Here is a 19,162-nt window from a genome sequence, read left to right as displayed (position 1 = left end):
ATATAGCATCTCTAGTGTGAAAGGTTCTTGTTATCCAACCTGTAATTTTTCTTGCAGTTGTGATGGCTACTTTATTGTGTTCTTTGAAGGTAAGGTCTTCCGACATGAGTACACCCAAATCCTATACATTACCGTTTTCGTTCTATGTTATGATTTAACTGAGTTTTGTACGTGGTTTCCGTTTTTATATTTTAATTTTTTCCGTAGTGCATAAGCTGGAACTTATCTTCGTTAAACACCATATTATTTTCTGTAGCCCATAGAAAGACCCGATTTACATCTGATTGGAGGTGTGCCGTGTCCTCTATATTGTCTATCTTCTATATTGTCTACTCTCATGAAAATACTAGTGTCATCTGCAAAGGATGATACAGTACTACAGATTGTGTCCTTGTCTATGTCTGATATGAGGATGAGAAAAAGTACTGGAGAGCAAGCACAGTACCCTGGGGAATTGAGCTCTTCACAGTTGATGGTCCAGATTTTATTTTGTTGACTATTATACATTGGGTTCTGTTAGTCAGGAAATTGTAGATCCATCTGCCTATTTTTCCGGTAATTCCTTTTGAACGCATTTTATGTGCAATAACAATATGGTCACATTTGACAAAGGCTTTTGCGAAATCTGTGTAAATTACATCAGCGTTTTGTTTGTCTTCCATGGCATCTAATGCCATGTAATAGTGGTCCAGCAACTGTGACAGGCAAGAGCGCCCTGTTCTGAAACCATGTTGTCCGGGGTTATGGAGATGCTGTGATTCTATGTATTTTGTGATCTTACTTTTTAGCACTCTCACAAAGATTTTATGATGTACGATGTCAGTGCTATCAGTCTAATTTTTTGCCTCTGCCTTATTTCCTCTTTTATAGAGTGGTGCTATCTCTGCTGTTTTTAGTATGTCAGTTCTTACTATACATTCTTAGTACACATATATTTTAGTATATGAAAAGTATTTTGGGTTCCTCTCTATTTTACTGATGGCCTTTTGCTCTCTTTGCCTCTCCTGGGTTTTGTATGATTCTTGTAGCTTTAGTTCAATTGTTTCTATTTCTCTACCTAGCTTCTTCGCCGTTCTTGATATAGGGTGCTACTTAAGTTGTTCCGCGATTCGTTTTCTTCGCCTATAGAAGGAACAACATTCTCGTTCCAATTTGCATCTCTTCCTCTTTTTTTTCTTAGGGGTATGCGGTTTGAGCATATTTCTAGTGCTACTGAACTTATTTTTTACAGGGACTGGCTCAGGTTTGCATTTTCTAGTTGTTCTTCCCAGCTTATTTCTGTGACGTCTTGATTTATTTGCTCCCAGTTTATCTGTTTATTATTTAAGTTGAATTTGCTGAAATATCCTCCACCGGGAATCAGGACTGGTTTTGAAGATTTATTATCCATGCTTGTCAGAATTTCAACTCAGTTGTGATCTGAGTAACAGGTATTTGTAATCATTATGTTCCTGATCAATTCATCATTATTGGTGAAAATGAGGTCCAGCGCGTTCTCCTTCCCAGTTGGTTCTACTATTTGCTAGTTTAAGGCAAACCTGTTGCACATCCGTAGCAGGTCTTTGCATGTGCCTGTTCATTTAGGCTACTTCCTGGTATTTTTTTATATACTGTAACTGTATTAACTAGTTTCTTCCATTTTAGGTGCCATAGATTGAAGTCTCCAAGCAGAATGATGTTCGTGGCTGGATTTGTGAGGTTTTCCAAGCAGTGTTCTATTTTCATTAGTTGGTCTTTAAACTGCTGATGATTTGCCTCCGGTGACTTATCTACAAGGAGAATAACTACACTTATCACACACAGAGATCACAATAACGTGATGCATCAAAACACGCAGGTTCGAATCCTCGTCACGGCCCTTGTGGATTTGTGCATTTAACTACACTTATGTTCTCTATTTTGATTATCAGCACTTCCACCTTATCATTTGTGGTGTTTAGCAGCTCAGTACAGATGAGTGACACGTGTCTTTGATGTAGATGCTGACCCCACCCTGTAGCCGGTGTTTCCTATCACATCTGAAAAGATTGTATTCCGAAATCCATATTTCACCATCATCTTTATCTTGAGTTATCTAGAGATAATTTCGGGGCTTAGTGTCCTCACGGCCCAGTCCTCGATCAGGCCTCCACCCCCAGGAAGCAGCCCGTGACAGCTGACTAACTCCCAGGTACCTATTTACTGCTAGGTAACAGGGGCTTCAGGATGAAAGAAACTCTGCCCATTGTTTCTCGCCGGCACCCGGGATCAAACCCGGGACCACAGGATCACGCGTCCAGTGTTCTGTCTGCTCAGCCACCGGCTCTAGTGGCTGTTAGTCCTTGGTGTGAGTTTCCGTTAGGGCTGCAAACACTGCATTTGCCTCGTGTAGGAGGCCATGTATGAATTGCACTTTGTTACATTTGCGTGTTTTTATACCCTGAATGTTGGAAAATAAAAATTATATTATATTTGTGGAAGTGCTGGATGCTTTACTTGGTGTTAATATCCGAGGCTCTGGTAAGGCCCTTACCTTGAGGTTACCTTGAGGTGCTTCCGGGGCTTAGCATCCCCGTGGCCCAGTCGACGACCAGGCCTCCTGGTTGCTGGACTGATCAACCAGGCTGTTGGATGCGGCTGCTCGCAGCCTGACGTATGAGTCGCAGCCTGGTTGATCAGGTATCCTTTTGGAGGCCACTGTGTTTGCGTCCTCTCCAACATTTGACCGAGTTGGTGGTAGAGTCTGGACATTTTTAGCCATTCTTCTCCTCCTCCTCTTGCTAAAAAATCATCCTGGTAAATAATGTTGTGGCAGCTTTCCTTGAGGTGGTTTGTCGGTCTTATTCGCCTGGTACCCCTTATATGAATAGCTGGACATTCCATACTGAAGCACTCTTTCCTATCTAAGGAGTTCTTGCAAAGTTCTGAGTGAAAAAATTCACAGCTTTCGGTGCATTTATCCGTACTAAGGAGGATTTTGCACTTTCTAGGGTGATTGTACTTACAAATTCCATTTGTTCTTCCTGATAACTCATGCTTACAGGTACCCATTTATAATAACATCAGGTTTCGAGCCCATGTTTTGTTTGTTATCCTAAGCCAAGTTTTCCATAGCCAAGCAATGTTCATACCATAACTAAACAATGTTCATATTATAACCAAGCAATGTTCATACCATAACCAGGCAATGTTCTATGAAATATCACCATCCATGTAATAACTTGCCATAATCAGGCAAATGATTTTGCTTGCACATTGGTACTATCTTTAGCCTAGCAGAGCTTATAATGCAATATCAATTAAACTTTAAACCTAACTGAACATTCTTGTTTCTAGATAACAAAATATGTCAGTGTCACATCAAGGTCACATATCAATGCAAAGTCTTGCCTTACCTGGGGAGCTGGTCGGCCGAGCGGACAGCACGCGGGACTTGTGATCTTGTGGTCCTGGGTTCGATCCCAGGGGCTGGCGAGAAACAATGGGCAGAGTTTCTTTCACCCTATGCCCCTGTTACCTAGCAGTAAAATAGGTACCTGGGTGTTAGTCAGCTGTCACGGGCTGCTTCCTAGGGGTGGAGGCCTGGTAGAGGACCGGGCCGCGGGGACACTAAAAAAGCCCCGAAATCATCTCAAGATAACCTTCATGCAAACAGTAGATATCTACATTATGGATATTTCAAAGCTTTATACACTACCTGATTGGTGTGGTAAGCAAGGAGGCAGTGGTTGAGGCTAATGGTAGACCGCTGATAGCTGGTCAGTTTGTGCTCGAGACCCGGTGCCATGGCCGTCTTCATCCTCTTGCGCGAGTCAAAGACATTGGCTGCTCGATTAATGGAGACCAAGTTGTTGTTGATGATAGCCAAGAGGGCTGGGTCCTCAGGCTTAGACTTGAGCACATTATTATAGACCGCGAGGGCCTCTCGCTCCCGTCCCAGCAGCTGCATACAGTGACCCTGTTGGACTCTGAAACAACACACACATGACAAGATATATTCCACTACACACATCAAGCCAATCCATTTTAACCAACATTCTTAACTGCAGAATACACAACATTTACTAGTAAAAATGTAAATACTTAACATTCAGAAACAATAAAATTTGCATTATCCTAATACTAACATAAAATTGGGAACTGCCTAATGGGACATGCAGGACGTATCTTATTTTTACGTAACCAAAGTCTCTTGTATATACATGTCTAACCTTTACATGAAACTATCCAGCCAGCCAAAGAGCCATCCCAAATCTTTTGTGTGACCCAGTAATTTGTTCTACAAATGAACCTTATACTGGTACAGTATTCATAAACCAAGATTTAAAATATATGGTACATAAACCAGTTTTTTTTTTCCGAATCTACACTTATCTAATTTGCATTCATTGTTTCATGTTTTATTTTGTATCGACATATACTGTACATATTATATACTGTTGTTATACCCTTTCCTCCATTTGAACAACTCAATCATGTCACCCCCCCGCCAATTCTTCACCTTTTGCAGTCTCCGTGGCACAGTGGTAAAGTAAAATGTGTGAACCAACTGTACAATTAAACTGGTATGGTGTCCAAACACCATAGTGGCCACCAATACCCCAGCCAGCAGACTATATGCTACCTCACTCACCAACAATCCTTACCCCACTATACTGTTCGTGCCGTTATTACACTATGTACACACATTATATGTAAGTATCTACATGTTTTATTCACCATAACTGTACAACTAAGCTGGACAGTGTCCAAACAACATATTGGCCACAAAAAACTGCATGACAAATGACACAGCAGCTAGCAGATGACGCCACCTCCCTTAGCAAAATGACTCCTCCTCCAACATACTCCTTTTCCTTTTATTACACTATATACACACACACGTTATATATATAAATATCTACATTTGTGTTCACCATAACGAACCACTAACCTGGTATGGTGAGTCCAGACAATAACAGGTGGCCACACAGAATCAGCAGACGATGCTACCTCCCTCCCTCACCAAGATTACTCCTCCCACCATACTACGCACAGCGCTAATTATCACCACAATCCTGCTATTATCAGAATCCTGGTCATTTTTATCACAGTCAGGGGTCGTCTGTAATACTATCATTAAATAATAGCAGTTACATACATATTTTATCATTTTTAGGTGATGCTGTGGTCACAAGCTGAACAGCAGTGCTGTTAGCTCATGCTGCGTGCACCAGCCTTGGTTGCTGCCTCAGTATTGAGGCTCTCACACCCAGGAATGTTACCCACGATTTAAAAAAAATGCTGTCTGTTTACAAGCGGATGTGAAGCTGATGATGAAGGTGAAGCCCTGAGGAAGCTGGTGTGAACCTCGTGTAGCCGTGGGGCATTTAAATCGAGTGCTGCACAATCAATCATCAATGTATCATGTGCACCATTCCGTGACAGTTACTCCTATCGTCTATGTATGTATGTAGTGCATCCTTTAAGGGTTAACCCTTAAATGGAACATGGCTATATACCATTTGACACCCACAGGTGCATAGAAAAAAAAAAAAAAAAAAAAAAAAAAAATCTCCCTAACCTGTTAATTTGCTTTCACTGATCATGGGAAAAATAATAAAAAAATCATAAGTGGCATATATTGCCCGCTATAGGGCGGGGAAGACTGGCAAAAAACAGGCGCTGACTCAGCGTGCGTCCCAGGCGGTCTGTTGCTTGCCAGCTTTCAGGCCGGAGTTGCCACAAAGAGATAATTATCTAATTATTTCAATGTCTCTGATTGATTTTTCGTAGTTTTTTTGCTATAATATTATTCAATAATGTGTAGTGTGATATATTTATATAATAAAATGAGTGAATCATCGCTGTATTCAAAAATATGGTGTGCATATTGTTGATTCAATTATGTTCATCAAACAGTGAACAAATAATTTGTCGGTTATTACACTATATACACAGGTTATATATAAGTATCTGCATGTTTTGTTCACCATAACGAACCACTAAGTTGCTATTATGAGTCAAAAAGTAACGAGGAGTGACCGCCGTGTACCAGCCAGCCACTCACGCCCACCCTCAAGTCACCTGACTCACCCACATTCTCCTCCCACAATACTGTTTTTGCTTTTACTCACTATATACAGACGCTATATATAAGTACCTACATTCGTGTTCACCATAACGAACCACTAAGTTGGTATGCTGAGTGGCAGTGGCAGCCAGTGGCAGCCCGCCACTGGCTGCCACTCCATCCCTCCCTCACCTCACCTGACTTGCCACCATTCTCCACCCACAATACTGTTTTTGCTTTTATATACAGACGTTATATATAAGTATTTACATGTTTTGTTCACCATAACTGTACATCTAAGCTTGTATGGTGAGTAAAGGCACAAAGACGTAGGACCTCACACAGTCAGCTGATGGCTGCCGCCCTCAAGGCCAGACGCACTAATATTTCTCCTCCAACAATACTGTGTGGTGTTATTACGCTATATACACACATTATATATAAATATCTACCTGTTTTATTCACCATACTTGTACAAGTAAACTGGTATGGTGCCCAAAGACCATCGTGGTAACCAGTAAGCAACATGATAAATCGTGCAGACGACGCCACCGCCCTCACCAAAATGGCAGCTCCCAACCTACTACTCTTGCTGTTTATACCCTCTATACACACATTATATATAAGTATCTACATTTGTGTTCACCATAGCGAACCACCAAGCTGGTATGGTGAGTGCAGTCAATAAAAGGTGGCCACACACAGTCAGAAGACATCACCACCACCCTCCCTCCCACAGCATTACTCCTCCCTCCCACAGCATTACTCCTCCCTCCATGGCGCACAGCTCTAAATATCACCACAATCCTGCTATTATCAGAACCCTGATCAGTTTTATCACAGTCAGGGGTCTTCTGTAATAATATCATCGCTACATAATAGCATGAACAAGTGTATTATAGCATTTTTAGGCGATGGTGTGGTCACAAGCTGAACAGCAGTGCTGTGAGCTCATGCTGCATGTGTCAGGCTTGGTAGCTCACTCAATACCGAGGCCCCTAACACCCGGGAATTTGGCCCACGATTATTTTTAAAAATGGCGTCTGTTTACAAGAGCCCTGATGAAGGTGTGGTGAACCCCGTGTATCCGCAGGGAGTTTAAATCTTTCGTAGTACAGAATCCACTCAATTTAACGGCCTCTTTTGTACCGATCTGCCGGTAATAACGACTGGTTTGGGAGACCGGTATTTAGAGCCTCATATAACGGTATGGTGGTCGATATTACCGAAGGTCGGTATTGGGTTTCTCTTGGCATCACAGGGTCCTCACATGGCAAGCAGGCCGCCTACCCCTTTCATCCCCTCCCTCACCCTCGCTAAACCTCTACCCCCCCCCCCCCCCAGACCCTTCTGGGAAATGGCTCAGTAGACTGCCAGCCAGTCAAAGACAGCCTGGAGAATCTCCATCTAATAAAGCATTCATGAAACAATTATCTTATAACTTTTTATTATCCTAATAATATTACTAAACAAAATCTGCAAGCAAAAATATATATGATGTACATACAGAATTAAATAAAGAAACATCTGGTTAACTGGGTCAAGTGTTAGGCTTGTCTCTTCCCTTCCCCACCACCGACACACACACACACACACACACACACTCTCACCCCCCCCCCATACTTCCCATACACACGCTCTCTCTGCTTCACCTCATCATCCACTGCTCCATCCCTCCCTCCCTCCATCCAACCATCCCTCCCTCCTTCCCAGCTCCCTCCCTCCATCCAACCATCCCTCCCCTTCATTTCTTTGTCCTTCCTTCCCTTCCTCCCTCCCTCCTTCCTTCCCTTTCTCCATCCCTTCATCTCTTCCTCCCTCCTTCTCTCCATCCCTCCCTCCCTCCCTCCTTCCTTCTCTCCCTCCCTCCCTCCCTCCTTCCTTCTCTCCCTCCCTCCCTCCTTCCTTCTCTCCCTCCCTCCCTCCTTCCTTCCTTCTCTCCCTCCCTCCCTTCCATCCCTCCTTCCTTCTCTCCCTCCTTCCTTCTCTCCCTCCCTCCCTCCCTCCCTCCCTTCCTTCCTTCCTTCTCTCCCTCCCTCCCTCCTTACCTCCATCTCTCCCTCCCCTCCTTACCTCCATCTCTCCCTCCCCTCCATCCCTCCTTCCTTCCATCCAAACATCTGGTTAACTGGGTCAAGTGTTAGGCTTATCTCTTCCCTTCCCCACCACTGACACCCCCCCCCCATACTTCCCGTACACTCGCTCTGCTTCACCTCAATATCCATTGCTCCATCCCTTCATCCCTCCTTCCCTTCCTCCATCCCTCCCTTCCTCCATCCCTCCCTTCCTCCATCCCTCCCTCCCTTCATCACTCCCCTCCCTCCCTTCATCACTCCCCTCCTTACCTTCCTCTCTCCCTCCTTCCTTCCATCCCTCCCTTCATCCAACCATCCCTCCCTCCTTCCCTCCATCCCCCCCTTCCTCCCTCCATCCTTTCCTCTTTCCCTCCATCACTCCCCTCCATCCCTTCGTCCCTCCTTCCCTTCCTCCATCCCTACCTCCCCTCCATCCCTTCGTCCCTCCCTCCATCCCTCCCTCCTTCCCTCCATCACTCCCCTCCATCCCTTCGTGCCTCCTTCCCTTCCTCCATCCTTCTTTCCCTCCCCCTCCTCCCCTTCTTCCCTCCCTCCATCTCTCCCTCCTTCCCTTCCTCCTTACTTCCATCTAAACATCTGGCTGCGAGCTGGTCCGTTCCCCCACCAACGACACCCCCTCCCCCCCAAACTTCCCATACACACTCTCTGCTTCACCTCAACAACCATAGCACCATCCCTCTCTCCCTCCCTCCATCAATCCATCCATCCATCCATCTCCATCCACTCCCTCCCTACCTACCACCTAGCCTCTGCCTGCCTGCCTCCCTCCCTGCCTCTGCCTGCCTGCCTCCCTCCCTCCCTGCCTCTGCCTGCCTGCCTCTTGCCTGCCTGCCTCTTGCCTGCCTGCCTCTTGCCTGCCTGCCACCCTCCCAAGCTCTGCCTGCCTGCCTCCCTCTCTCCTTGCCTGTCACTCCCTGCCTACCACCCAGCATCTGCCTGCCTCCCTCCCAAGCTCTGCCTTCCTCCTTGCCTCTCCTTCCCTGCCTACCTCCCAGCCTCTCCCTGCCTGCCTGACTCCCTCCCTCCCTGCCTGCCTCCCTCCCAAGCTCTGCCTGCCTGCCTCCCTCCTTACCTCCCCCTCCCTGCCTCTGCCTGCCTGCCTCCCTCCTTGCCTGTCCCTCCCTGCCTATGACCCAGCATCTGCCTGCCTCCCTCCCAAGCTCTGCCTTCCTCCTTGCCTCTCCCTCCCTGCCTACCACCCAGCACCTGCCTGCCTCCTTCCTTGCCTCTCCCTCCCTGCCTGCCTGCCTGCCTGCCTACATTTCAGCCACTCCATCCCTGCCTGCCTGCACATTCACCAACCAATCAGCCATCACTGACACAACGAGTGCATTTGGAGCCAACATGGTGCACGGATGTTCCTTGATTGTGCCGATATGGCCAACAAAGTCATGGAATGAATACTCCAGCCTCATGACAAATCAAAACAATGTGCGTGAATCTGTGATGTCACAGGGAAGAAGGCACTAGAGTGGTGGACCCAGTGGCTGTCTGTATAAAATACAGTGGTACCTCGCATAACGAATTTAATCCGTTCCATGTTCGTCATGTGAAACGGATGTCATACAAAACGAGTGTCCCCCCATGTAACCAGTGTGATGCACTGTGTTTATTGTGAAATTCCCCCAGTGTGCATGACATCAAATGTTCCCCAAAATATAATTTTTCTTTGCAAAATGATAAATTACCGTCCCTGAACATGTCTATGTAAAAATAATTACCAAATTCCACTTACTTTGGCTGTGAGGGCGTGGACAAGGTGCGCTGTGACGTCATCAGGGCCTGGTCGCTCGTGCGTGAAGCTCCCAGACACGGTCGCGCAGGCCATTCAAGCACCGCGTGTTGCCACAAATATATTTTCGAATATTTTTTCTATGCATTTCCAATGCGGTTTTATTTGTTTCTTTTATCGTATATGATGCATATTTGTGACCTTTACAATATGTATACAGTAGAATGTTCATAATTTTCCATGAAACTGTGATACATGTGTCAGTAATGTGTCCACAATAAATGTTTATTGTCACAATATTACGTGGTAAAAATTCACTAAAATTACAATATGTACAGTTTCACATACTATTTACACAGTAACACACTGTATTACACACTCAGTACTTTGGAGGTGCGCAATAGTCAACGAAGTAGTCCATGGTACACAGTACGACTTTGCTCTCCTTGCACCAGCTACAGATAGATTTTTGTTTCCTGTTTCATCGTTCTGTGTGCTTGCAAATAACGCACTCGCGTGCACCCTTGGCTTTAGTACTTGTAGGTGGTATGTAGCCAAGCTTGTAAAGCATAAGGTAGTATTGAAACAATTATAGGAAAAGCTCAATTTGTAAGGTAGTCTTGAAAAGATCGCTTTGTAAGGTCCCACACAGGACGAGATTCAGCTAGCCTCAAAGAGTGTCCATCAGTCAGGAAGAGATTCAGGTATTCTTGAAAATATCAATGAACACCACCACCATGGAAGCCGCTAACACTGTTCATCTATGCTACTTGTATCAGATGCATCATCACTGAATGCAGAAAACGATTCATCTATGTATCATCTATATAAATTCGAGATGGCAAGGGTGGGGCTCAGAGCTACAACTGGATACGCTCGCTGTATCATCCTCATAGGTGCTGTATCACTGGCATCCGACCGTTGTGTTAAGCCCTTATTGCGCCTAGCTTCACCAATGTTATGACCCTTATGTTCTTCAAACAATAGGGTCTGAATTGCACCGACTGAGCGCAGTCTTTCAACACCGTGTCGGACAGGTGTTTGAGAGCCAGAGACACGTGTGCCACAAATGGTTGCTCACGCAGTACTAACCCAGCCAGCAGCCCTTAGTCTTTCATATTCGTTATAACAAAAGGTTCGTTCAGTGTTTGTTGGGTAGGATACTTCATTATGACAATCTTTCTTTGTTTCAAATGTGTTCCATTTGTTTTGTATTTGTCACTTACGTCTCAATAATGGAGCAGCCTACCCGACATACACTGAACAAACCTTTATGGCATTTGTCCATTTTTCAAATTGTTTCAACAGTTCTTTTATTTTTCCTTTTTTTTTATTTAAGAAACATGGAGCAGCCGACCTGTAGACCACCGAACGAACCTTTTTGACATTTGTACTGGTTTTCAAAATTCTTCATTTTTTTTTATTATTTACGTTTTTTGTATGTAAGAAACATGGAGCAGCCTACCTGCCGACCACCGAACGAACCTTTTGCTATAAGACAAATGAAAAATAAATATTGAACACATTTGAAGAAAGGAAAATGTCATAATGGTTTATTCAGTATATGTAAGGTAGGCTTCTCCATTATTGAGACGTAAATGACAAATACAAAACAAATGGAACACATTTTAAACAAAGAAAGATTGTTATAATGGAGCAGCCTACCTGCCGAACACCGAACGAACCTTTTTGACATTTGTTGTATATCAGACATTTCATTTCTTTTTTCCTACAAAAACGTCAATGCTTTGCAACATCTCAGCAGTTACCTTTTTATATCCCAGCATCACTAGCATCTTTAACCCTTAACATGCTCGGGGTCTAATATCCTGCTATCCACACAGGCGCATGTCATTTTGAAAAAAAAAAAAATTTTTTTTTTTTGCTAATCTGTTAAGTTCTGTTCACTGATCACGGGAAAAATAAAAAAAAAATTCTATTGTACTTACTTTTGTTGCAATAGAGCCGAGAAGCTCGGTGATGACGTCACAATCTGCATGTTCGCTCATGCAGTACACGCCCGGGAGGTGTTGCGCGCGGTCCTCAAACAGCCAGAGTTGCCACAAATATATTTTCGCGCTATTTATTTACAATGTCTAAGCGCATTTTATCTAATTTTTTTTCACTAATTGTGTTTCAAATACTGTTTGAACATATTTTGTATCAATAATTGTTGCATATTTGAGTATACACAGGCGCACACAAATGTTTTCAATTACGGCAATATAATATGTCATTACAGTCTATTATATTGTATGTTCTGCTTATATTTGTATATATTTACACACACGCACACGCTATCTGCTTATATGTTTACATATTTACACACTCGCACACGCTATACACACTTTGAAGCACACTTAGAAGATTTCTAGACTGTGGTAGTCATTGAAGCAGTCGACAGCACATAATGGGATACCACACGTTTCACACCATGTTTGCACAAGCTTCCGTTTCTTGTCTCTACGTGTCGTTGTTTTACACACCAAGCAATCACGTTGGGCTATTGCACGCTTCACACCAGGTGGCAAATACTTAAGTTTGTGTGCTAGGAAGCCTTCAGTGTGAGCGAGGCGTGGAGTACCAGCATGCTGCAACAGTGGGTTTATGATGGGCCGCTGAATACCTGGGACATCTTTTGCAAACTTTCCTAATAACTGTATTGCAGCATCAAATACAAAGTCACGGAAAGTGGGCTTACGTCCAGTTCTCACAAGGTACATGTTGAAACAGTTCAGCATGCTCATGTCCACAAGATGGAAGAACACTTTTTTCGTCCACCTACATGTCTTCCGCACACACTCCGCAGTGCCAATCATCATGTCTGATTTATCAATCAACCGCATGTTGATATTATAGTCTAAAACACAGTCTGGCTTATATAGTGGTGCGTTTGTTTGTCCTTGCTCCAATAGTCATTTATTGCATGTTTGTGACAGTGCTTCATCAACAAACAGAGTGCCAAAAACACATACATTTCCGCCACTGTGGTATTTTTTCAACGCTGCAGTCGTGAAAATTCTGTGATTTCCCTCTCAATCAGGTAAGCAGCATGCAGGTTCGTTTGGTGTACAATGTATTCCATGAGTGGTTCATCATAGAATGCTGTAAAATATTCCATCTCAGCCATGTCCTCACCTTGATTAGGGAAAAGGTTTGTAATCCCTACATCTTTATCGTCAAAGTGAGGAATATTAGGAATAAAATCGTCACCATCACTCCACTCAAGTACACCAGGCGTCCTGCGAGATGCAGAGGAAAGACGGCGAGGAAGCGATGCATACCGGCGACCAGGAGCTGAATACCGTCTGCGAGAAGCACGGCGGCTACGTGCACGTGAGGTGGGTGCACGTGAACACGAGGGTCTTGGTCCCTCATGTGGTGCCATGCGGTGGCGCTTGGCCGGGCGAGATGCTGCTGACGCGACAATTTCTCGCCCAGTTACACCACTGGTACCAGCCACAGGCTCAATAAAACTTTGATCTGAGTCACTAAACCCAGAAAAGGAGTCACCTCCCTCTGACTCGTCACCCTCAAACAGAAAATATCCACAGGAACTGTGAGGTCGTGGTAAAATTGGGGTAGAAAATGGGCGAGGAGGCATGGGAGAGCGTATAGGCCTCACCATGGCATGGCGGTCATTCTCACTTTCACTGCTGCTGCTACTATCACCCGACAACTGTGTATAATCCTCATCGTTGTCTGAATCGTCAAACACACTTTCTTCACCTTCAGAGAATAATTCGTGGGCTATTTGCTCTGGGGTGAGGGACTGAGTGGTGCGTACCCGTGAGGCGTTTGACCGTGCGCTCGCCATGGTGACTCTCGCTAAACTGAGGCCTCCCATGCCATCGGATCGTGAGCTGGATTTTTTTTCAAAATGGCCGCTGTTTACTAGAGCCCCTGGGCAGCGTATGGGACCCCCAGCTACACCACGGGCCATTCAAATCGTGCGCGGTACCCATACACTTCATATGAAGTGAAGCGCAGTTGACTGGTAAAACGATTTACACTTCATATGAAGTGATGCGCACTTTAAGGGTTAAACAAGAACAACATAATTTATGTGCATCGTCGGAGGCGTCTAAGAATGTGCAAGAAGCAGCGCGACCCCACCATGTGGTGTTGACGTTACTCAAACCAGCGTTCGTTAAACGGGACGATTTGACGCCGATCGGGCCGTTCGTTACCCAAAATGTTCGTCTTTTGGGGCGATCGTTATGCGAGGTACCACTGTATATCTTACCTGAACGTTACTTGAAAAATTACCGACACTTAACTTCGGAAATACCGGAGCTCCGGAAATAACGACCAGGGTACAGCCCCATATAGGCCGTTAAATCGAGTGGATACTGTACTCCAAAGCATCACATGATGTGATGCGCAATTTACTGCAAGTCGGTCAAAGCATCATATGATGCGATGCGTAATTTAAGGGTTAAAGGCCTTTAATTTATCACTGTTAAAAATCATAGTTATTTTCTGCTGCCCAATCAGAAGCTTTATGAATAATCAGCTTGTAGTTTTTTAAAGTGCTCCACAGAAGTAATTCAGGGAGCTACAGGAAGCAACAAATGGCCCCCCTACCCCCCTCAGAAACTGTATTTTTACCTTAAAGTAAAACACAGGTAGCAGTGAATTCTTTTGCTTAACTATAGTTACTAAACATGTAAAAACAGTAAAATATTGAAATATAAATCAGCAAGGAATTAATATACAGGTAGTTAAGTCAGTCTGGATTTTTCAGAATTGTTTTCGATAAGCAGAGTCCTCTTCCAGATTTTGAAGTGATCAGTTAGCAAAATCTTTCTGCTACTGTATTTGTAAGCTTCCGTTATTTGTGTGGCTAGATTTTCGAGATTGTACTGTACTTACCAGAGACGTAACCTTTTTTATTATTTCATGGTTACCCATAAAGCATATAATTTCTTTGATATTCAGACAAGTTTTCTTACCTGATGATGGCCACATCATCGTTGACTTCCTCTTCTGTGGCACCTTCTTCTTGAGTCAGATATGTGCGACACAAGGCCTCTGCATCCTGCAGTTTGGTCAGAGCCTCGTCAACTCGTCCTGCAGCCAACAGGTGACATGCACCATTGTACAGCAATTCATATGATGATTCATCAACATCAATGTTGTCATCATCACTCTGGTAAAAGAAATAAATAATATTTAGGTATAATTGCTTTTATGGCATTATTTCCAGAAAACTGGGCACAGAAGCACAATTAGTTTTTCAGTCACAGAGTGAGCGAGTGTGTGCCAAATGATATCACATTTTGTATCTAATTATATTTTTTAAACTTATTTCCCAACCTATCAACACATGCATCTAGATTTACATTTTAGATACATATACATAAAAAACTTAATACATTAACCCTTAACACTTTCGCGCTCTCCGCAAAGGTCACTCAGCCAACCTAATGTGCGCGCTGCGTTTTTATCGCTTAAGCGTAAAAACAAAAATGTGTATACTCTTTTTACTCTTCTGACCTTAGTTCTCATGCTACGTATTTCATTTTGGTACCAACGTGTTCGCAATAAAATTCTCTAGAAGAACATTAGTAAAATAAGTCACAAAACATATAGGGATACCAGCACCAAATAAATAACTACGTAGATGACTCGCCGTGAGCGCCCATCAGCAACAAAATGTTTTTACTCTTGGGATTGTAATCACCTCCACACTTGTTCTACAGCGTTAATTTTGGTATCAATGGACTCGCAATGAAATTCCCAACACGGTGATATGAATATAAGCGTAGAATAATGATGCAGCCCGCCCGCAAGAGTGTGGGAAGTGGTGAAATTGTTACCCGGTATCGGTGACGGGACGACGCACGGCGCTTTGAAAGTTTATACTTATTTCACTCTCATGACATTAATTTTCTATGTACGTCATTCATTTTTATGTCAATGTGTTCGCAATAGAATGTTCTATGTGCCCATAGGTAAAAAATATCAACAAAGCGTAAGTTAGAATAGCGACAAATATAAAACAACGCTGGAACATATCAGTGAGCGTCAAACACACACGAAATATTTTTACTTTTGTTATGTTTGTCAAGATTATACTTGTTGCACACAGTTATTTTTGGTTGTATATTGATCGGAATAAAATTCCCTAAACAGACATATGCATATAATACATGATATGGGGGAAGAATTACCAGTATAAACGGCTAAAGTCACCCACCTGCAACCCGTTTGGGACAAAATACCATTTGATCGAAGTTATCCACACCTTTCATGAACTTATTGTACCATGCAGCCTAGTGGTGAGAAAGAGAGCCTCATAGCGCGCAGTTTGAAACAAACCCAAAGTAAATCGGATAAAAATTGAATTTTATACAAATATTTTAAAAGTAGACATAACTTTATGTCCACTATGCGTTTACGTTAGACGAAACCGAACGCGCCGGCGCGTCCAGATAGCGCGAAAGTGTTAATGGGGCACAAATTGTATATATACAATATACACAAATTGTATATATACAATTTGAGCAAATGTTGCTGAACTGCGCATATCATAATATGCATGTATAATGATACCTAGGTTTTCAAATTTAACCCTTTAATTGCGCAACACATCATATGATGTGTTAAGTGACTTGCAGTAACTTGCGCTCCACATCATATGATGTTTTGGAGTACCGCGCAATATTTGAAAGGCCCGCGGGGTAGAGGGGGCCTCCATACACTACCTCCATACGCTAAACAACTGCCATTTTGAAAAAAAAAATCCAGCTCATGCTACCATCGCGTGGGAGGCCTCAGTTACCCAGCAGCCACCATGTCGAGCGCTTCCCGGGCGCGCACCACGCTATCACTCACCCAAGAACAAATAACCAGTGAATTATTTTCTGATGGTGAGGAAAGTGATTTTGATGACTCTGACATTGATAAAGACTACACACAATTGACCAATGATGATAGCACGGACAGGGAAAATGAGATACAGCCGCCTCCCATGGCGAGGTCCATACGCTCACCCATGCCTCCTCGCCCAGTGTCTACTCCAATTCACCCTCGACCACACAGTTCCTGTGCTTATTTAGAGTCTGAGGATATTTTCGGTGACGAGTCAGAGGAAGGTGACTCTTTTTCTGGTTTTAGTGAAGTGGAATCAGTACATAGTGTTACCGAGCCTTGTGCCAGTACCAGTGGTGTTACTGGGCGAGAATTTGTCGCGTCAGCAGCGTCTCGCCCAGCCAAACGCCACTGCATGGAACAACATGAGGCACCAAGAGCCTCATGTTCACGTGCTTGCACCTCACATGCACGTAGCGGCCGTACTGTGCGTAGACGGGCTTCAGCTCCTGGTCCACGGTGTGCATCGTTTCCTCGCCGTCGTGCCCCTATTGCATCCCCTGCGTCTCGCAGGACACCAGGTGTACTAGTGTGCAGTGATGGTGCTGGTTTTATTCCTCGAATTCCTGCCTTTGACAATAAAGACGTTGGGATTACAGAGCTTTTCCCTGATAATGGAGAGGATAACAGTGAATTGGATTATTTTACAGCATTCTATGATGAGCCGCTCATGGAATATATTGTACACCAAACAAACCTTCATGCGGCTCATCTCATTAGAAGAGAGATAAAAGAATTTTCACAATTGCAACGTTGGAAAACCACCAACGTAGGTGAAATGTATGTGTTTTTAGCAATATGTATGTTGATGAAGCACTGTGTCAAACACACTATCACAGATTACTGGAGCAAAGATCTGACTATTTCAACACCTTTCTTCGGGAAACATATGTCCCGAGACAGATTTCAGATATTCCTCAGGTGTCTGCATTTTGCAAGTAATGAGGACCGGACAGAGGATGATAGACTTTGGCGAGTCAGGCACTATATGAATGAAGTGATTGGAAAATTCAGAGATTTTTACGTACCAGCACAGAAGCTGGTGATTGACGAATCCCTTGTACTTTTCAAAGGACGTGTTTCATTCAAGCAGTATATTCCCTCCAAACGAAACAGATTTGGATTGAAATTCTTTGTACTGTGTGACTGTGAAACAGGATACGTGTTACACATGATTCTGTATTCAGCTAGCGATGTAGACATTCCCGGTAATGACGAACATGGTTTCTCGGGTAGTGTGGTGAAGTCACTGATGGCACCATGGATGAACAACGGCCACATCTTATACACAGATAATTACTATACAAGTCCATTGCTAGCTAGGTTCTTGATTGAAAATAGAACCGGATTGGTTGGTACAGTAAAGGCACGAAGAAGGGAAATGCCAGTGTTTGATTGTGGACTTGCAGTTGGGGAGTGCCAGCTACAGAAATGTGATCAAATACTCTCGGTATGGTGAAAAGACAAGAGAGAAGTGAACCTGCTGACAACCGTTCATGAGGGTACAATGGTGAACAGTGGCAAGGTGCACCGTGTAACAAAAGAACCAGTATATAAGCCAGATTGTGTTCTTGACTACAATATCAACATGTGTTGATATTGTAGTCAAGAACACATGCCTAAACTAAGGATGACATGATGGTTGGCATTATCGAGTGTGTGCAGAAAACATTGAAATGGACGAAAAAAGTGTTTTTCAATCTTGTTGACATGAGCATGCTAAACTGCTATAATATGCATCTGGTGAAAACTGGACGTAAACCTATTTTCCGTGCATTTGCTTTTACACTTGCAACACAGTTATTAGCAAAGTTTGGTACAGATGTCCCTGGCATACAAAGACCAATCATGAACCCAGTGTTGCAGCATGCTACAACACCCAGCTCGCTCACATGGATGCCTTTCAGCAACACAGACTAAAAATTTGCCACCAGCTGGAAAGCGTGCACTAGGCCAACGTGAATGCCTAGTATGTAAAACAACAAAAAGGAGAGAACAGAAACGTAAAATGGTGCAAACATGGTGTGAAGCGTGTGCAGTTCCACTGTGTGCTGTCGACTGCATCAACGACTACCACTCACTCCAAGAATTCTAAATGTGCAATAATAGTGCAAAAACCTGTACATAGTGCATGCTTGTGTGTACATATAAAATAATGAACATTGTGATTACATAATATAATGGCGTAATGGAAAACATTTGTGTGCACATGTATGCAACATTTATTGACAATAACTGTGATGTAACATTATGTGCAACACAATTAGTAACTAATATTGCAAATAAAAAAGGCCTAGACACTGTAAATAATGACGTGAAAATAAATTCGTGGCAACTCTGGCTGCTTGAAGACCGCGCGCGCGACACCTCTGGGACGTACAGTACCGTGCATGAGCGAACATGCAAATAGTGACGTCATCGCCCATC

At 43.6% G+C, this 19,162-nt stretch overlaps 1 protein-coding gene across 1 annotated transcript in view; it reads right to left on the bottom strand.

Moving 5' to 3' along the window:
• The window catches only part of Srp72 (signal recognition particle 72), a 254,241-nt gene that overhangs the window by 147,179 nt on the left and 87,900 nt on the right, over positions 1-19,162 (bottom strand). Inside the window, exons 5-6 of the mRNA XM_045732804.2 lie at positions 14,815-15,011; positions 3,677-3,947 (exon numbers count right to left, since the gene is read on the bottom strand). Coding sequence (XP_045588760.1) covers positions 3,677-3,947; positions 14,815-15,011 — 468 coding nt within the window. The remainder of the gene's footprint in view (positions 1-3,676; positions 3,948-14,814; positions 15,012-19,162) is intronic.

This window comes from Procambarus clarkii, chromosome 54, assembly GCF_040958095.1.
Source record: "Procambarus clarkii isolate CNS0578487 chromosome 54, FALCON_Pclarkii_2.0, whole genome shotgun sequence".
Classification (NCBI taxonomy): Eukaryota; Metazoa; Arthropoda; class Malacostraca; order Decapoda; family Cambaridae; genus Procambarus; species Procambarus clarkii.
The sequence above is the reverse complement of the archived record's forward strand: the minus strand, read 5'-3'. Positions and strand labels throughout refer to the sequence as shown.